This window comes from Neopsephotus bourkii, unplaced genomic scaffold (genome assembly GCF_033783945.1).
Source record: "Neopsephotus bourkii isolate Nb327-2 ecotype Australia unplaced genomic scaffold, CSIRO-AGI_Nbou_v1 NB_234, whole genome shotgun sequence".
NCBI classification, from domain to species: domain Eukaryota; kingdom Metazoa; phylum Chordata; class Aves; order Psittaciformes; family Psittacidae; genus Neopsephotus; species Neopsephotus bourkii.
In genome coordinates this window covers 6,714,015-6,728,542 of record NW_026900744.1, presented here as the reverse complement: position 1 = coordinate 6,728,542, position 14,528 = coordinate 6,714,015, and the positions used below count along the sequence as shown (strand labels likewise).

The window sequence follows — 14,528 nt, the reverse complement described above, 5'->3', positions numbered from 1 at the left end:
CTAACTGACAGCATCTCCCCTTCTCCCTCCATACTGACTGGGACAAGAAGCTGCCATTTATCCTCTGAGCGGATGGGAGGCTGTCCCTTCCTTTGTACATCCTCCTGCCGCAGGATTGTCCAGGCCAGATCTCTCACCAAAGGCATTGCTCTGATTCCCTCCCTCCTCCCTTGCTGAGAGCTGACCCTACACATGGCGTCCGATTTTAGCTGCAGTGACCTGGGCACCACTGTTCTCTGGTACAGAGCTACAAGACCACCTTAGCAGTTCTGCCGGTGTACTGACCCGGGGAGGCTGGCTCGGACATGCTGGGTTGCAAAAATCCACCACAGAGACCTGTTTAACCACTGTTAAAACGTTTGCCATGTTTGAGAGCTGAGGCCCCCACAGCTTTCTGGCATGCCTCAGGCTGCGGTATACTGGAGACATGGCCCATGTTGAGGTTGGTGATGCTGCAGCCTGTCCATCCTCCCATACAGTTTGGTCTGCAGGAGAGTTTTCCCTGCCATTCATCCCTTCTCTAGGCACACGAATGCACCGATCACCTCTGCTTCTCCCCTGGGGGTAAGGACAGGGCACAGCCACTTCTGAAGGGGCTCAGCCCTTCCCTTCAGCCCTGCAGAGCGCTGCTGGGAGAGCTCCTTTGAAGTGCATCTCCCCTATGCTGTCCACAGGGGAGCAAGGGGCAGTCAGCTGCCAGGGAGAGACGGCTGCAGCCACTGCCTCTGCAGGACACATTAAGGGGGACATGGCGCTGGTGGGGCTCAGGCTGGCCCCAGGAGCACCCTGAAAGCAATGCTTGACACAGGAGCACAGTGAAGGTACAGAGGAGTCTGCAGCAGGCTCTGCTGCCTCTGGTCTCACAAGGCTGGGAGTCAAAATCTGTTCGTGCATGCATGTTGGGCTATGACCTTCCTGCATGGCCTCTTGTTCTCCAGTCTCTTTGTCTTCCCATGTCCCTGTGCGTGAGTTCCTGTATCCCTTTCCTCTCCCTGTCTTGCTCTCGCACTGCTTTCTGTCTGGCTCTGTAGTGGCCTCCAGTGCCTGTTTGCCTGGTGCATGTGTGAGTGCTCTGTGCACACCTATGGCTTTATCCTCGAGGTTTGCTCTTTTTTGTTTTAATACAGTATGGGTGGGTTTGTCCTTGGATGGGAATGGAAATTGAACAGCTTCTACCTGGAATAATTCAACACCATGTTCATTGGAAAATGAAACTTGGCTCTTAATGAATGGTGCTGGGATGCTTTGATTGGAAATACACGCCATCATTTAAACCATTGCCATGTCCATCAGGTGAAACTGTATTCTCATGACTGTGTAGCACTTGAGTACACTTTCAGTTCTGTCTCATTTGGGGAGCGCTGCCCTGTCAGTCAGGTAACGCCTCACTGGCGATCACTCATGTAGCTATTGATTTGAGATTTAATAATTGATTAAAAGAAACAACCAGCAAGATTTTGGATTTAGACATTCAAAAAATGAGAAGAAAAAAAAAAAAAAGGCAAGTTATCCTTCCCCTGGCTGGTAAGGAGCTAATGAGCCCTGTTTTGTCACCGAGACAATGTGTAGTACACACACAATGTTGACAGTATTGTCTAATTTGTCATAAAGTCTTAGCTCTGTTGTACATGCTAGTGTGGGGGCTTGTGTTCAGTCTATTTCTGTGAGCCTGTTGCTTTGGGGATGAGTCATCAAAGGGAGCGCTAGCGGAATTTGATTTGGGGAGAGTCAGCTTGGTGAGCAGAGCTGACACCTCTGCAGCTCACCGGGCTGTTAGCAGCTTTACTGCCTGCAGAGACACCGTGGTAGCAGGAGCCAGGCCAGCAGAGCAGTGTCCCTCTCGTCCCCCAGCACTCGTGGGGCTGGTTGTGCCTGCTCCTGCCCCATTTCTACCTGCCCCCAGCACCACGACTGTTGGCTGCTCCACCAGCCCGTGCACTGATGGAGGAACACAATTGGCAGGAAGAGGCTCCTCGGGAGCCGATCAGTGATGAACCTGGCCGCTGCTCTGGGGCTGCCTTTCTGGTGGAGGAGGCTGAAGCAGAGCAGGGCTGCTGGGCGAGACACGTTAAAGCAGTTTCCCTTTTTAACTACAGACTAAAATGAGCTTGCCCAGAGGAGACAAAAGATTTACCGAGCACAGTTGTTTCTGTACCCTTGCTTAAATAGGCCCATAACACTAACCCTGAAGAAGGGGCCTCATTTCTCAGTGTCATTTTCCTGACGGAATGCATATGGCAGGCAGCTTTAGAGCTTTATTGTAGCTGAGAGTTGCTTACAAATAAGTCTTGAATGAAATACCCAGCAAGGGCTTGATATGAAGAGAAGCTGTGCAATGAAATACGGAGGAATACATCTCCCGAAGTGCTGCCACAAAGGTGGGAAGGGTTCTGCCAGCCCAGCTCTCTTCTGTCAAAATGGATATGATCTCACATCTGTCAGGATTAGTTCTTTCCTGCCCAGCAAGGTGATCTGTTCGGGCCCTGACAATGTCATGCGGCTCTGGTGACTATTTTTTCTGAGCCAAGGTAGAACCTGAGTTACATTTTGAAAGGAATTATATTTTATTTAGCAGCGCACGTGTGCTAATTCCAAAAGAAACCCTTCTGCTGCTCCTGCCCAAACCCTCTGAGGTTTAGGGGACAGGTTGCTTTACTCTAGGGCTAATAAATTGAGCAGGTAATTCTGTTTTGCAGAGCTTCAGTGGGCCCTGCACAGAGAGAGTGTGTGACTGGCATTTGTGCATGCTCTCTAATTAGAGGAATGTAATTTAAATGGAGGAATGTTTCATGTTAGTAATATGATTTCAAAAGGCTATGTTTGGAGGGAATGGATTGAGCCATCCCTTAATGAGTTCTTCTAATAAGATGCCAGTGGCTAAGGAAGGAGAGCAAAGTGTGTGCAATTTGGCAAAGCAGGGAACAGCTTTTGCACTTAATTTTATCTGTCCCGAGGGATAGACAGGCAAAACTATCGAACCCCCCTCACGTACCACCGCAATGCAACTGAGTGCTCTCTGCTGGTTCTGTGACCCTACTAGCTGTCTCCTCCTTGTTTCAGTGCGGCGTGTTGCTCCTCGATTCTCTATCCCTCCGAGCAACCATGAGGTGATGCCTGGGGGGAGCGTGAACCTTACATGCGTGGCAGTAGGTGCTCCAATGCCCTACGTGAAGTGGATGGCTGGTGTGGAGGAGCTGACCAAAGAGGATGAGATGCCCGTCGGTAGGAACGTCCTGGAGCTGAATAACATTGTGCAGTCTGCCAACTACACCTGCGTGGCCATCTCCTCCCTTGGCATGATTGAGGCCACAGCCCAGATCACTGTCAAAGGTAAGCAATTACTCCTTGTGGTGCTTCTGATTGGGTTTCAATAGTGTAGCCCTTTGCCAAAGTATCATGGAGTGCAGAAATTGACTGCAGTCTCCTGTGACTTTTCCACCTTGTAAGGGAGGTTCTCAGACCCACAACTTCCGTTTCTTTCCTGCTCACAGTGTAGTATTTGCTTTGGAGGTCATTTATACGTGTTTCCACATACATGTGGCATGATGGCAGACAGGCTTATGTCAGGCTGGGTCCCTGTTGTGCCATGAGGAGACCTCATCAAGCCTGTTCATCCAACAGTTTCTGGCTTGTTCTGCGTATCAGCAGGATCAACTCAACACAAGGGTAGGCCACAGACTGTCCTGGAGAAGAGGGCTGTGGATGTCTAGTCAGAGAGCTGTTTGTACAGAGATGTCCCTTGCAAAAAGGGCGGGACAAGAAGATTCATCTCAGCAGTGTGAAGTGCCTGTGGGCCTCACCAGAATGAGCATTCCCACTCTCCCCTTGCAGGGAAGAGCTGTCTGTGTTCATTTTTTAACTGTTGTGTACTCCTCTGCCAGTTTTCTCTTTTCTTCCTTACCACTCTGCCTTTTTCCCTTTCTCCATCTTTTGTTGCTGTCCTTAAGGTATGCTTCCTGCTGCCATTTCACAGGTAGCTTTGCCCCAGAGAGGACGTTATTGCTGACCACATTGCAGCCCATCCAGCCAGCTCTGTAATGGGAGGCTGAAGCACGTGCCCTGCCTTTCCCATCTGAGGCCAAGCAGGTCCACACTATCCCTTTCCTCCTCAGCTTACAGTTGATTTGTAGATCAGGTTTCCACAAATACGTCATCTTTTGAGTCTGTCTGTTCTCTCTGTTCTTGCAGGACCCCTCCTGCTCTATGGCCACCTCTAGCATCGAGTTCCTGCTTGAACAAATCACAGAGCTGAGAGTTAGCCCTCTCTAACCTGAAGATTAACAGCGAATTCTCTTTCCCTGGTGCTGATCAGAGGATGCTTTTAACCTTAGCTGCACAGTGTTCCTTTTACTCATGGTGTCTGCTTGTCAGTAGCTTTTCCAGCTCCTGTTTTCTTACAGAGCACAGGGGTTGCTTCGGTTATAGTACCTACCCAAGAGTGTATGAAAGAAAAGGGCACGATGACAAGGTGGTTTGGATGCGGAGGGAGGAGGTAGGAACTGCACCGTTGCCCTGATGGTTTCCAGTATTTACCTCGTTGTATCTGGGACAGCTCTGCCTCACTCCCTCTTTGGCTGACATCCCACTGCCACTCCAGGACTGCAGAGGTCCTCAGGACAGAGAGCAGTCTGCTCAGTTCCTTTAGCCCATTGCCTTCCTCCTTGTTTCTCTTGTCTGTCTTTTCTGCACCTTCACTCTGCATATAGTACTGCCTCTGACCCTAATTCCTTCATCCAGTGTTGCCTCTCCTGTGCTTGCTGGAAAATAGACAGTTTGCAGGGTTAAACAGGAGAAGCATAATGACACAGAGCTAATTGCAGTGAGTGCATCGAAGGTACAAAACCTGTGTCTTGCTCACATACAGGCTGCACACCCATGCATAAACTGGCAAGAGTCAAGCTTCCAAAGGAAAAGGTGAATGAGTGTCATCTGTCCTTGAAAGCTTGAGAGAGGCTGCTAGGATATGTGTCACGTCAGGCTGTAATACTGGGCAGGATATTTGACCTCCCTGAGTCATCCATGGGTAGATGTGTGGTGTCTGGTTGTGGGTTGCATGCCCTTTCCTCCCATGCAAGTTCAGTCCTCACTGATCTCTCAGTGTTCCATGTTGCAGTAGCACTGGAAAAAGCATCTTCCTCAGCACTCCTGTGCTGTAGAGCCTGCCCTCCTCAGATGAGCCATGTGGAAACTGGAAACCTGTTGGCTTTGCCAAAGAATTAAATACTCAAGGATCTTAATTTGGGCTGAGCATTTTTCCTAGTTCCTCCTCAAGCATAGCTGCATTACAAGTCACTAACGACTTTAACTAGAGTGGTTCGTAGGAGTTTTAAGTTTACTGTAGACTTTAATTCAGTCATTGTCTTAAAGTATTTATGTACTCTGCAAATCCCTCTCACACACTCCGTCTCTTTCTTTGTTGTCTTGGCAAAATGGCAAATCCGGAACTGTTTGCTTGCGGTAGTTGTGTTCTCATTAACACTTCAGAGGTGTCAGTGTCATGGAGTACTTGTGTAACAGTTTATTGTCTGGTTGCAGTTTGACACACCACCCAGTGAAATAGTGGATGTGAAAGTTGGTAATTTCTCTGGCTGTATCCCTCCTGCATGTGTTGTAATACTTACAAAACATTCCCCCATCAACCCATCTAACAGCACTGTCCATGAATTCCCTATGGCCTAAGATGCTGTCTCTGTGGAAGCAGGAGCATAGCTGCATATTACCTACGGTGCTCTGATTGCTTTACTGTATCCCTTGTAAATCAGGTGTACACCTTGCTTCTGGGGCTAGCCCAGCCCAGCAAGTACCTTCCCACTGCCAGCTGAACCCCCATGACAGAAACATTCCTGCATCCCCGTTGAATTACCTTTATTTAGCCTGCTGCTGGTAAGTGCGTCAAGCACATCTAATAACATGATTGCTCTGTTTATCCTTCCATTAAGAACCACTTCAAGCAATATATGGTAATATAAAAATGCATGTTGTAGAGTATGAAATGATTTCTGCCTTTTAAAGAAGAATGTTAATGGGAGGTGGCAGCTCCATTTTTATCCCCGTGCACATTGCAGGGTTTGAGCTGACTGAATTATTTAAATCACACCTCTTTGCCTTCCAATTGCAGCACTGCCAAAACCTCCAACAGAGCCATTAGTGACTGAAACGACAGCTACCAGCGTGACCCTCACCTGGGATTCAGGCAACTCCGACCCCATTTCATATTACGTCATCCAGTACAAGCCCAGATCTTTGGAGGGTCAGTTCCAGGAGGTGGATGGTGTGGCAACAACCCGCTACAGCATAGGTGGGCTCAGCCCTTTCTCGGAGTATGAGTTCCGGGTTATCGCAGTCAATAACATTGGCAGGGGTCCCCCCAGTGAGCTGGTCGAGGCCCGGACAGGAGAGCAAGCTCCTTCAAGTCCACCTCTCAAAGTCCAGGCACGGATGTTGAGCGCCAGCACCATGCTGGTCCAGTGGGAGCAGCCAGAGGAGCCAAATGGACAGATCCGAGGGTATCGCGTTTACTATACCACTGACCCGCATCTGCCTTTGAGCATGTGGCAGAAGCACAACACTGATGACAGTCACCTTACCACCGTTGGGAGCCTCATCACAGGGACCACGTACAGCATCCGTGTCCTGGCCTTTACTTCAGTGGGTGACGGACCCCCCTCGGACATCATCCAGGTCAAAACGCAGCAAGGGGGTACGTATGGAGTGAGGTGCTATGGCTCAGTGAGCACCTCAGTGGTGTGCGGCTCAGCTGTGTGTCTGATCTACACCAGGCATCACAACTGCACTTGGTGCTCAACCAGTTGCGTGTCAGGGTGGCATTCCCACCCCACAGCTATCAGATTTAAGCCGTCAGTTTGTCCTGGGTAGTTGGTCTCAATCTCTGCAAGTAACACAGGCCACAGTTTTGTCTGGGATACAGTGGCTAAAAATGTGATACAAGGTCCTGGGCATTGATGTTGGCACATATGTGACTGTGCTGAACCCTTCTGGGGTCTCAGTATGTGTGTGGAAGGAAGGAGCTGGGATGCAGTCAGGGGCTGGAAGTGAGCATGATTCCCATAGTCACCCTTCTGGGTCTCAAAGGTGCTTGCTTTTTGCCTGCGTTGTTCCAGGAGCCCAATATGGGGGAAAGGGAAGAAGGGGGAATCCAGAAAGAAAGAAAGAGGGTCCTCACAGGGTGAAACACAGACTCTGCAAAGCCATGCTACTCCTTTGCCTGCATATGCCTCCTGGCACTAACTATGTGTTTGGTCCCCAGTTCCTGCCCAGCCAGCTGACTTCCAGGCAGAAGCAGAGTCTGATACCCGCATCCTGTTGACGTGGCTGCCTGCTTCTCAGGAACGCATTACCAAATACGAGCTGCTGTACTGGGAAGGGGAGGATGGCACCCAGGTGAGGATCCTGCCTCTTCATCAACAGCACTTGGGGCCGGATACACCAATTCAGCAGCTTGGGAAAGGTGTCTGCTTGAGCTGGGGTGACAACAGGACCATTTCTTCTCTGTTTCTTCTGTCTCAGGGGTGTGTATAGGAGAATGGCAGTCTCCGGCTTCTGTGTAAGTGACCTCAGCAGTGCTTGTTGATGCCTAACAAAGTAACTAGTGACTGGTTTGGGACTGAAAAGACTCCAGAATACCATGACACCATCCCTGAGGCATCCTTACTGCTGGTGCCTTTAAAGACAGTAGGGTTTCTAGGTGGGTCTGTAATGGCCTCCAACATGTGTCTGCAGCTCCAGGACTGGTTACACTTAAGGAACAGGTTGAGGCTGACCTAGAGGCAGCTCTTCCACATTTACTGCCAGGTCCCTAAAGGAAGTCCAGCTCTAAATATATGAAAAGCAGTGAGAACTGTGCAAAGACAGCTTCACAATGTCCCATAGTCCTCTTCTCCTCCTGTATTCATAGTGGCATGAGAGCTGCCAGAAGCAAGTGCCCTCCAGGTGAAGTGACAGCAGAACAAGTCCTTTAGTGGCACTGTTTAGGTGCATTAGCAGTTCCAACTGCTTTAGGACAAGGGCTTTACTCTGTTTCACAGGCAGGCATTGTCTGTTGGGAGAAACCAAACTTGTTTCCTGTGTCTCCCACGTGAATTATATAACTAGTCCCAGCATTCCCACAAAGACAGTGATAGACACTGCAGACTGGACACCAGTTTAGCCTGGCTATCAGAGAGGTCTGCCAGAGTCCTTGTATTACTCCCAAGCAGCTCCATACATTGGATGTCCTGCAGAACTGCAACAGGTTTTACAGCGTGACTGTGACTTTCTGTGGGGCCAGAATGGGTGATGGAGCTGCCTATTCCCTTGACATGGAGACCTGGGCACCAGCTTTTCTAGATTTTCCAACTACACCAAGTAATCTGTGTTTCCTTTTATTTGACAGCAAAAGGTGGAGTTTGACCCAACGTCCTCCTATGCCGTGGAAGGTCTCAAACCAGACACACTGTATAAATTCCGTCTGGGTGCCCGCTCAGAGCTGGGGGTAGGAGTCTACACCCCAATGATTGAAGCCAGAACTGCCCAATCCAGTAAGTGTCTGATACTATGCACTGCTGAAGACAAAGCAAAAGCAGTCCAGTTTCCATCACCTGGGCATGGAGTAGCCCAGTACCTCTGCCCTTGTGGGTCTTCAGGGATGCCAGCATGCAGATTGCTGAAGGGTGTAATGGGGAAAGTCACCTGGGGTTTTGGATCAGGGCTCTTTGGCAGAGGGGGTGCACCCAAGTGGTAAGTTCTTTCTTCATGTCCCTTTGATCATGCTGTCTTTCCCTTAGGGTAGATTCATAAAAACTAATGGAGGAGTGAAACAGGCTGGGAAATTGCTTTGGAGAGCTTGATTTGAGTGGGTTTGTGCATCTCTATGAATTTGTGCCATGCAGACAAGCTGTCTGGGCAGGCAGTATATGACTGTTTGGCTCTAAATGTTACTGTCCCCAAACCATTGGATTTTCATCCCTTCACTTCCCATTCCAAATGCCTTCCTTCCTCTGGAGTTCATCTCTGGTCCATACACTTGATTGATAACAGGATGAGGCATTCTTTAAGGCCAGATGAGCTTGTGGCTTTCAGGCAACCAGAGGAGTCAAAGTTTGGCAAAGTGGCTGTTTGCCTGGGTTGTATGGGCCAGTAAGGCTGCTTCTTCTGGAACTGCAGCACTAGGGGAAACCAGAACAAGCTGCAGCTGAGTTAATAGGGAGGCTAGATAATGAGGTGACCCAGGCAATATCACTTTCATCCTCACTCTGCCCCATGTGATCACAGAGCAGGAGTTTGCATTGCTCTGACTGGCAGCTCAAAGTGCTGTGCATAAGCAGATTAAGGCTATCAAAGGGCCCTGCGATAAGCTCGTTTTCACTAACGATTTTTGGGCTTGCCATTATGCAAAGAGTATTAAAAGGGGGGAAAAAGACATTTCTGTTAGCACCGTCTGTCTGGGATTTACTAGCTATGTGGGGTAAGCAGTTGGCAAAGGCAGCCAGCCTTCCCTGCAGGGAGAGCACCAGCATGCACAGCAGCTGAGAGCCTGAGATGGCCATTAGAAAGGAAGCTCAGGCAGGAAAGAGCAGCTCTGCTCACTACTGGAGTGACCTTCTCTTTGAGGAAAACTCAGCTTCATTAGCATATCAGTCGCAGGGATTCCTCCACCTCGTTAAGTGAGCTAATGGTGGCTTAGTGCCACACAATAGGCAGGTATGAGAATGGAGAAAGGTTCCGATCATGCAGTTATAAATATTTGAACACTGAGAACAAATTCCGAGTGTGGGGATTTGTATACCTATTTCAGATAGCTTTTGTATTGATAGGCAAAGGTTGAAGCAACTCTCCTGCCACTTAAATTAATTCCATCAGTGGATGCTCTTATCCTTGAACACACTTAATCAGAGACGGCTCCATGCATAAATGAGTCCTTCAGAGTCTCACAACAGTCCAAGTAAGCGAAAACTCTGCTTTGTGGACTCTTTAAGGCGAACATCTTCCCATGACCTTTTCCACATGCTGTCTGCTCACAGGGGATCTCGTACTGGTCTGGTTTTAAGGTTGTTGCTTCACTGGCTGGTGGAGCAGTAGCTGTCTGGTTCTGGCATCTCTTTAGTAAGAGAAGTATGCACAGGATAGAAGAGGTTTGGCCAAAAGCCACAGGCATACCTTTGCTTGAGCAGCAAAACCCTCCTTACACTGAGGGACCTACGAGTTCTTTTGATTTATCCAAGAAGTGACTAGGTCTTGGTTTACAGGCCCCTAATTGAGAATGTTTCTAGTGACACTCTATTCTAAGTCATCATCAGTTACTATTGGGCTATTCAGTGAGGGTGACAAACCATTGGCTGAACAGTCCCAGTGCAGAGTGAATTCTCAGGTACTGGGCATCTCAAAGTCAAGTAGGCCTTTCAGAATGCTCTGCTTAAGTTCAGCAGTTGTGTGCACAACTTCCAGGCAGAAATTCTTTGATCTTCACATAGCATCAGATGGTTTGATTGGTCCCCTATGGCCTTAGGGTTTGCTAATCTAGAAAGAGTGTTGCTTCCAGTTTCAAACTGGTCTCCTTCCTGCACTCTTCCGTCTGGTAGCCGTGAGAAAGGCTGTTAGGTCTTGGAGGTTGGCATGTTGAGGTGGGACACAAACTGCAGGAGCAGTCAGACTCCTGCTTTCCAAATAGCCTGTCTTCAGGCTTTATTCCTGGCCCTAACAAACCAGTCACAGTAAGGTAGGCACATCATCACTAGTGAGTTGCTAATGGGCTGGAGAAGGACATCTGCATGGCTGCGGCTGAGCTTTTCTTGTGGCATCCCTGCTGAGGAGTGATAGGGGTGCTTTTCCAGGCAGGCCAGATGGATGCAGTGCCCCTTTGCACCCTTCAAGCAGCACAGCTTGGACCCCATCTTCTGAGAAGCCTCTGGGCTGTCCTTCCTGCTAAGCTGCTTACTTCGTTGTTGGGCACCCTGCATAGCGTACAGTCAGTGCTGCTTTGAGGGCCTGAGGAGCATGGGGGAGTTTTCCAGGAGCCTGCACTGCCTCAGGCAAGCAGTGTGATACAGGAGAAGAGCCCATAAGGCCTCAGCATTAAAATGCTGTTCTTGCTTAAAATACAAAGGTGGGTCTTGAGGCTGCCTTTTCCCTAGCTTACAGAGTAGGTGGGCTGGGTGGGTGCACAGGGCTGCTGTGGACCAGCGTGGGAGGCCGGTGTGAGTAGCCTGGAGGCAGCAGAGGTTTGCAGTGTGGGTACCTCTGCGTGTGTGGGTGCATGCTGCCACCCAGTCTGCTCTTTGCTGGCCCCAGGAGGGACAGTCCCACTCCTTATGCATTTTAAGTTGATCCTGCTCATGTTACCAAGTTTTATTTTGTTTTCTTTACATGTTAATCTGAGTTTTTGCCTTGCATGTCATGTTTATAACTCTTACCCAGTCAACTTCTGACCTGCCCACCCTGCCAGCCATAGCTGCCTTTGAAGAAGTTCACTGCTGCATCCTAAGTGATGCTGTGGAGCAACAAAGCCAGAGCATATATCTTACGTGAATGGGCTCTCTGCAGACCATGGCAAAGGAAAGGCTCGCCAAGCTCCTTATGTCTCATCTGTCCCTTCTGACCAGTTGCTTTATCTCAGCCCTTTCTGAGCTCACTCTTGGTGTTGCTTTGGTGTTACATCTTCCTACTCTCTTCCCTGCCACTTCTCTGCTGATTAACCAAAAGACTGTGAGGATTAATTTTCTACCCTTGCTCCCTTCCTGTATACCAGATGGCAGAACAGGATCAGCCTTCCCTCACATAAACAACTGTTTGCTTCCCTTCCACGCACTGCTTTGACTTCTCTTTCCCATAGCAGCAGTCTCATTCTGCTCAGGCATCATCTCTTCCAGATCCATCACTGCCCACTCTCCCTCCATCTTTTCTTTCCCCAGACACCTCAGTGTGGGCATCAGAGATGGGCCCTCCTCCCTGAGCACTGAAGTGGGCACAAACAGTTACAGGCAGCCTGTGACTGTTTCTGCAAGCAAATGGGCCTTGTGTTCTACAAACAGAGGTCCCCAGTGTCACTGGGAAGTGCTGCTTCCCCCAGCTTTCCAAAATCTTTTCCCGCTACCAGCCTGTGCCCAACAAAGCCAAAGCACAATTGTTGGGTGCTTTAATTATCTGAGGTCCCTGCTGCTATCTGGGTAATGTAAGTTGTGTTTGCCTTTGTGCAAGCAGTGAGCAGGCAGGCTTGTCCCTGTGCCCTAGGAAGCCTGATTCTGGTGCACTGATGGCTTCAAGGACTGCAGCATGAGGAAGGGCACCGGTCTTTTTTCAGCCTTTTTTAGGTTTCTGGATGCAGTGAAGAATGGAAGCAGCCTTTCATCTGCCGTAGCAAAGCAAAATACCTTGTACCAGCCTTATTGCAGGCCAGAAGCTTCCTAACCTTAAAGCAATTGTGTGCACTATTTTTTGTGATAGTGCCCTGCTCTCTCTGCTTAGGGCTCTTCCCTTCTGTGCACCCAAACCTGGGATTGCACCCATCTCCCTTGTGCCTTCCCTGAACAGGTGGGGCTCCCTTCCTTCTTCATTCTTTCCACCCTTGCCTTCTTTGAAAGCATCCCTGGGCAGTGAGGCCAAAGGAGAGGAGCCTGCTGCAGCTGTGGGAGGGCTCCCATGTTGCTGGGGCCCTGTTACAACAGAACAGCAGTTCTGCAAGGCTGGAGAAGGGAATGAACCAGGCAATTGTCTAGAGATGCTCTGCTTTGTTCAGGTTGTCTGTTCTTTCCTGATCCCTTTTTTCACCCACCAGAGTCGTTTTGCTGCTGTTCCCCAGCAATGCTGTGTGGCAGTGACTGCTTCTCATCTTGGAGTATCCGCTGCCCACATCCCATTCCTCTCCCTGTGGCCACTTAACAATGCTGGAGCTTAGTAATTAATGCAAACTGCAGATGGTTTTTTTGCTTGTGAGGGGACAAGACCTGCCTGCTTTCCCCTGTACAGCTCCATAGGCCGGGAAGCTCCTGAGGCAGGTAACCAGTTTGACAGGCATGAAGCAGTCAGTCCCAAATACTAGGCACACGTGCAAAGCAGCACAACCATGTTATCTCCTGTTTCCATGTGGTGCCTGGGTCAGGGTGCTGCTCACAGCTGATGGTTGTGATTCCAAACCCTGCCTGGACACACTCCAGGCAGCCTCAGTCACCTGCTTTCCCTACCCTCTTTTGTTTCCTTCACTTGACTAGGAGCAGGTTTTTCGAGCCTTCATACAGTCTGGTGTGTGAGCTTCCCTTCTGCCACTCTTGCGTTCTGTAGCTTCCTACCTCTTCTGGTTTCCATCTGCTTCAGATCTTCACTGAAAGCATCTTTCTTCTCCCTACCAGTCTCTCTCTCTCGTGATCCTTCCCTTACTGCCATTTATTGTGTTTGGTAAAGTGAGTGTCCAGAACTGCTTTGAGGAGAGGTGTTCTCTGTTGCAGAACAGCACTCCTGTCTCCATGCTGTTCATCAGGCTTTCAAATACAAATTGCCCCTAGTGCTATCTTTGATCTGCAAGGCAGGCAGGCAGCTGTCCAGGAAGCTGCTGGCTGAGTGTCCGTGTGTATGTTCAGTGTTCCATTGGCTGGGTAAAAGTTCCCTGTGCATTTTTGTTTGTCCTTCCACTCATTTCCCTTCATCTCCCCACTTCATTTATTTATCCCCAGCCCCCTCCGCCCCACCCCAAGATGTCGAGTGTGTAAGCACCAGCTCCACTACCATCCGGGTAAGTTGGGTGCCACCGCCCGCCCAGAGCCGCAATGGCGTCATCACCCAGTACTCCATTGCCTACCAGGCAGTGGAAGGAGATGACAACACCAAGCATGTGGTGGATGGCATTGGACGGGAGCACTCCAGCTGGGAGATCAAGGACCTGGAGAAATGGACCGAGTACAAGGTGTGGGTAAGGGCTCACACCGATGTGGGGCCAGGACCGGAGAGCATCCCCGTGCACGTGCGCACTGATGAGGATGGTAGGTGTTACTGAACAGCTACTTCAGCTACCGCATTGGGGTAACCAGGACTCTCCTAGCTGAGCTGCTGGAAAACAGGGGAAAGGGAGTGGGGAGTGTTTTTCAAACAGGACTGGAGGCTGTTTGGAGCAGTTCCTTAGTCAGCTGTTACAAGGAGTGAGTCTCCTTGGTTGCCCTGGACTTGGGTAGGGGAATTGCTCTGCTGGCCCTTGCTTTGATATGATATGTTTGCCTCCAGGCTGTGGGTCAGATCTCCTGGTGTGGTCCCACAAGGGTCCGGTGTGTGTTAGCAGTGCTTCCGGCACAAATGAGGAGGCAGTATACTGCTTTCCCATTTGGCTTTCTAGTGTTTGGTGGTGGTGGTTTTCCATTTTACTGAAGGTAATGTGAGTTTTCTCAGCCAAAGGCTTCTCTCACATTGTGAGATTGGGACTTAAAGTTTACTTGTTGATCTGAAATCCAGCAAACTAAAGAGGGGAAAAGAAATCCATCTGAAACTTGCAGATACCACAGGAAAGCTGCTTCCTGCCCCGGCTTCCAGGCAAGCCACAGATTATATAA

At 49.6% G+C, this 14,528-nt stretch overlaps 1 protein-coding gene across 16 annotated transcripts in view; it reads left to right on the top strand.

Moving 5' to 3' along the window:
• Nucleotides 1-14,528, top strand: part of PTPRF (protein tyrosine phosphatase receptor type F) — a 395,978-nt gene that overhangs the window by 315,000 nt on the left and 66,450 nt on the right. For 11 of the 16 annotated variants that reach the window (XM_061345047.1, XM_061345050.1, XM_061345056.1 and 8 more), the window contains 5 exons: nt 3,061-3,330; nt 6,119-6,700; nt 7,268-7,401; nt 8,393-8,537; nt 13,662-13,967. In XM_061345047.1, coding sequence (XP_061201031.1) covers nt 3,061-3,330; nt 6,119-6,700; nt 7,268-7,401; nt 8,393-8,537; nt 13,662-13,967 — 1,437 coding nt within the window. The remainder of the gene's footprint in view (nt 1-3,060; nt 3,331-6,118; nt 6,701-7,267; nt 7,402-8,392; nt 8,538-13,661; nt 13,968-14,528) is intronic. The other 5 variants (XM_061345058.1, XM_061345060.1, XM_061345057.1 and 2 more) reach the window with 1 other exon arrangement.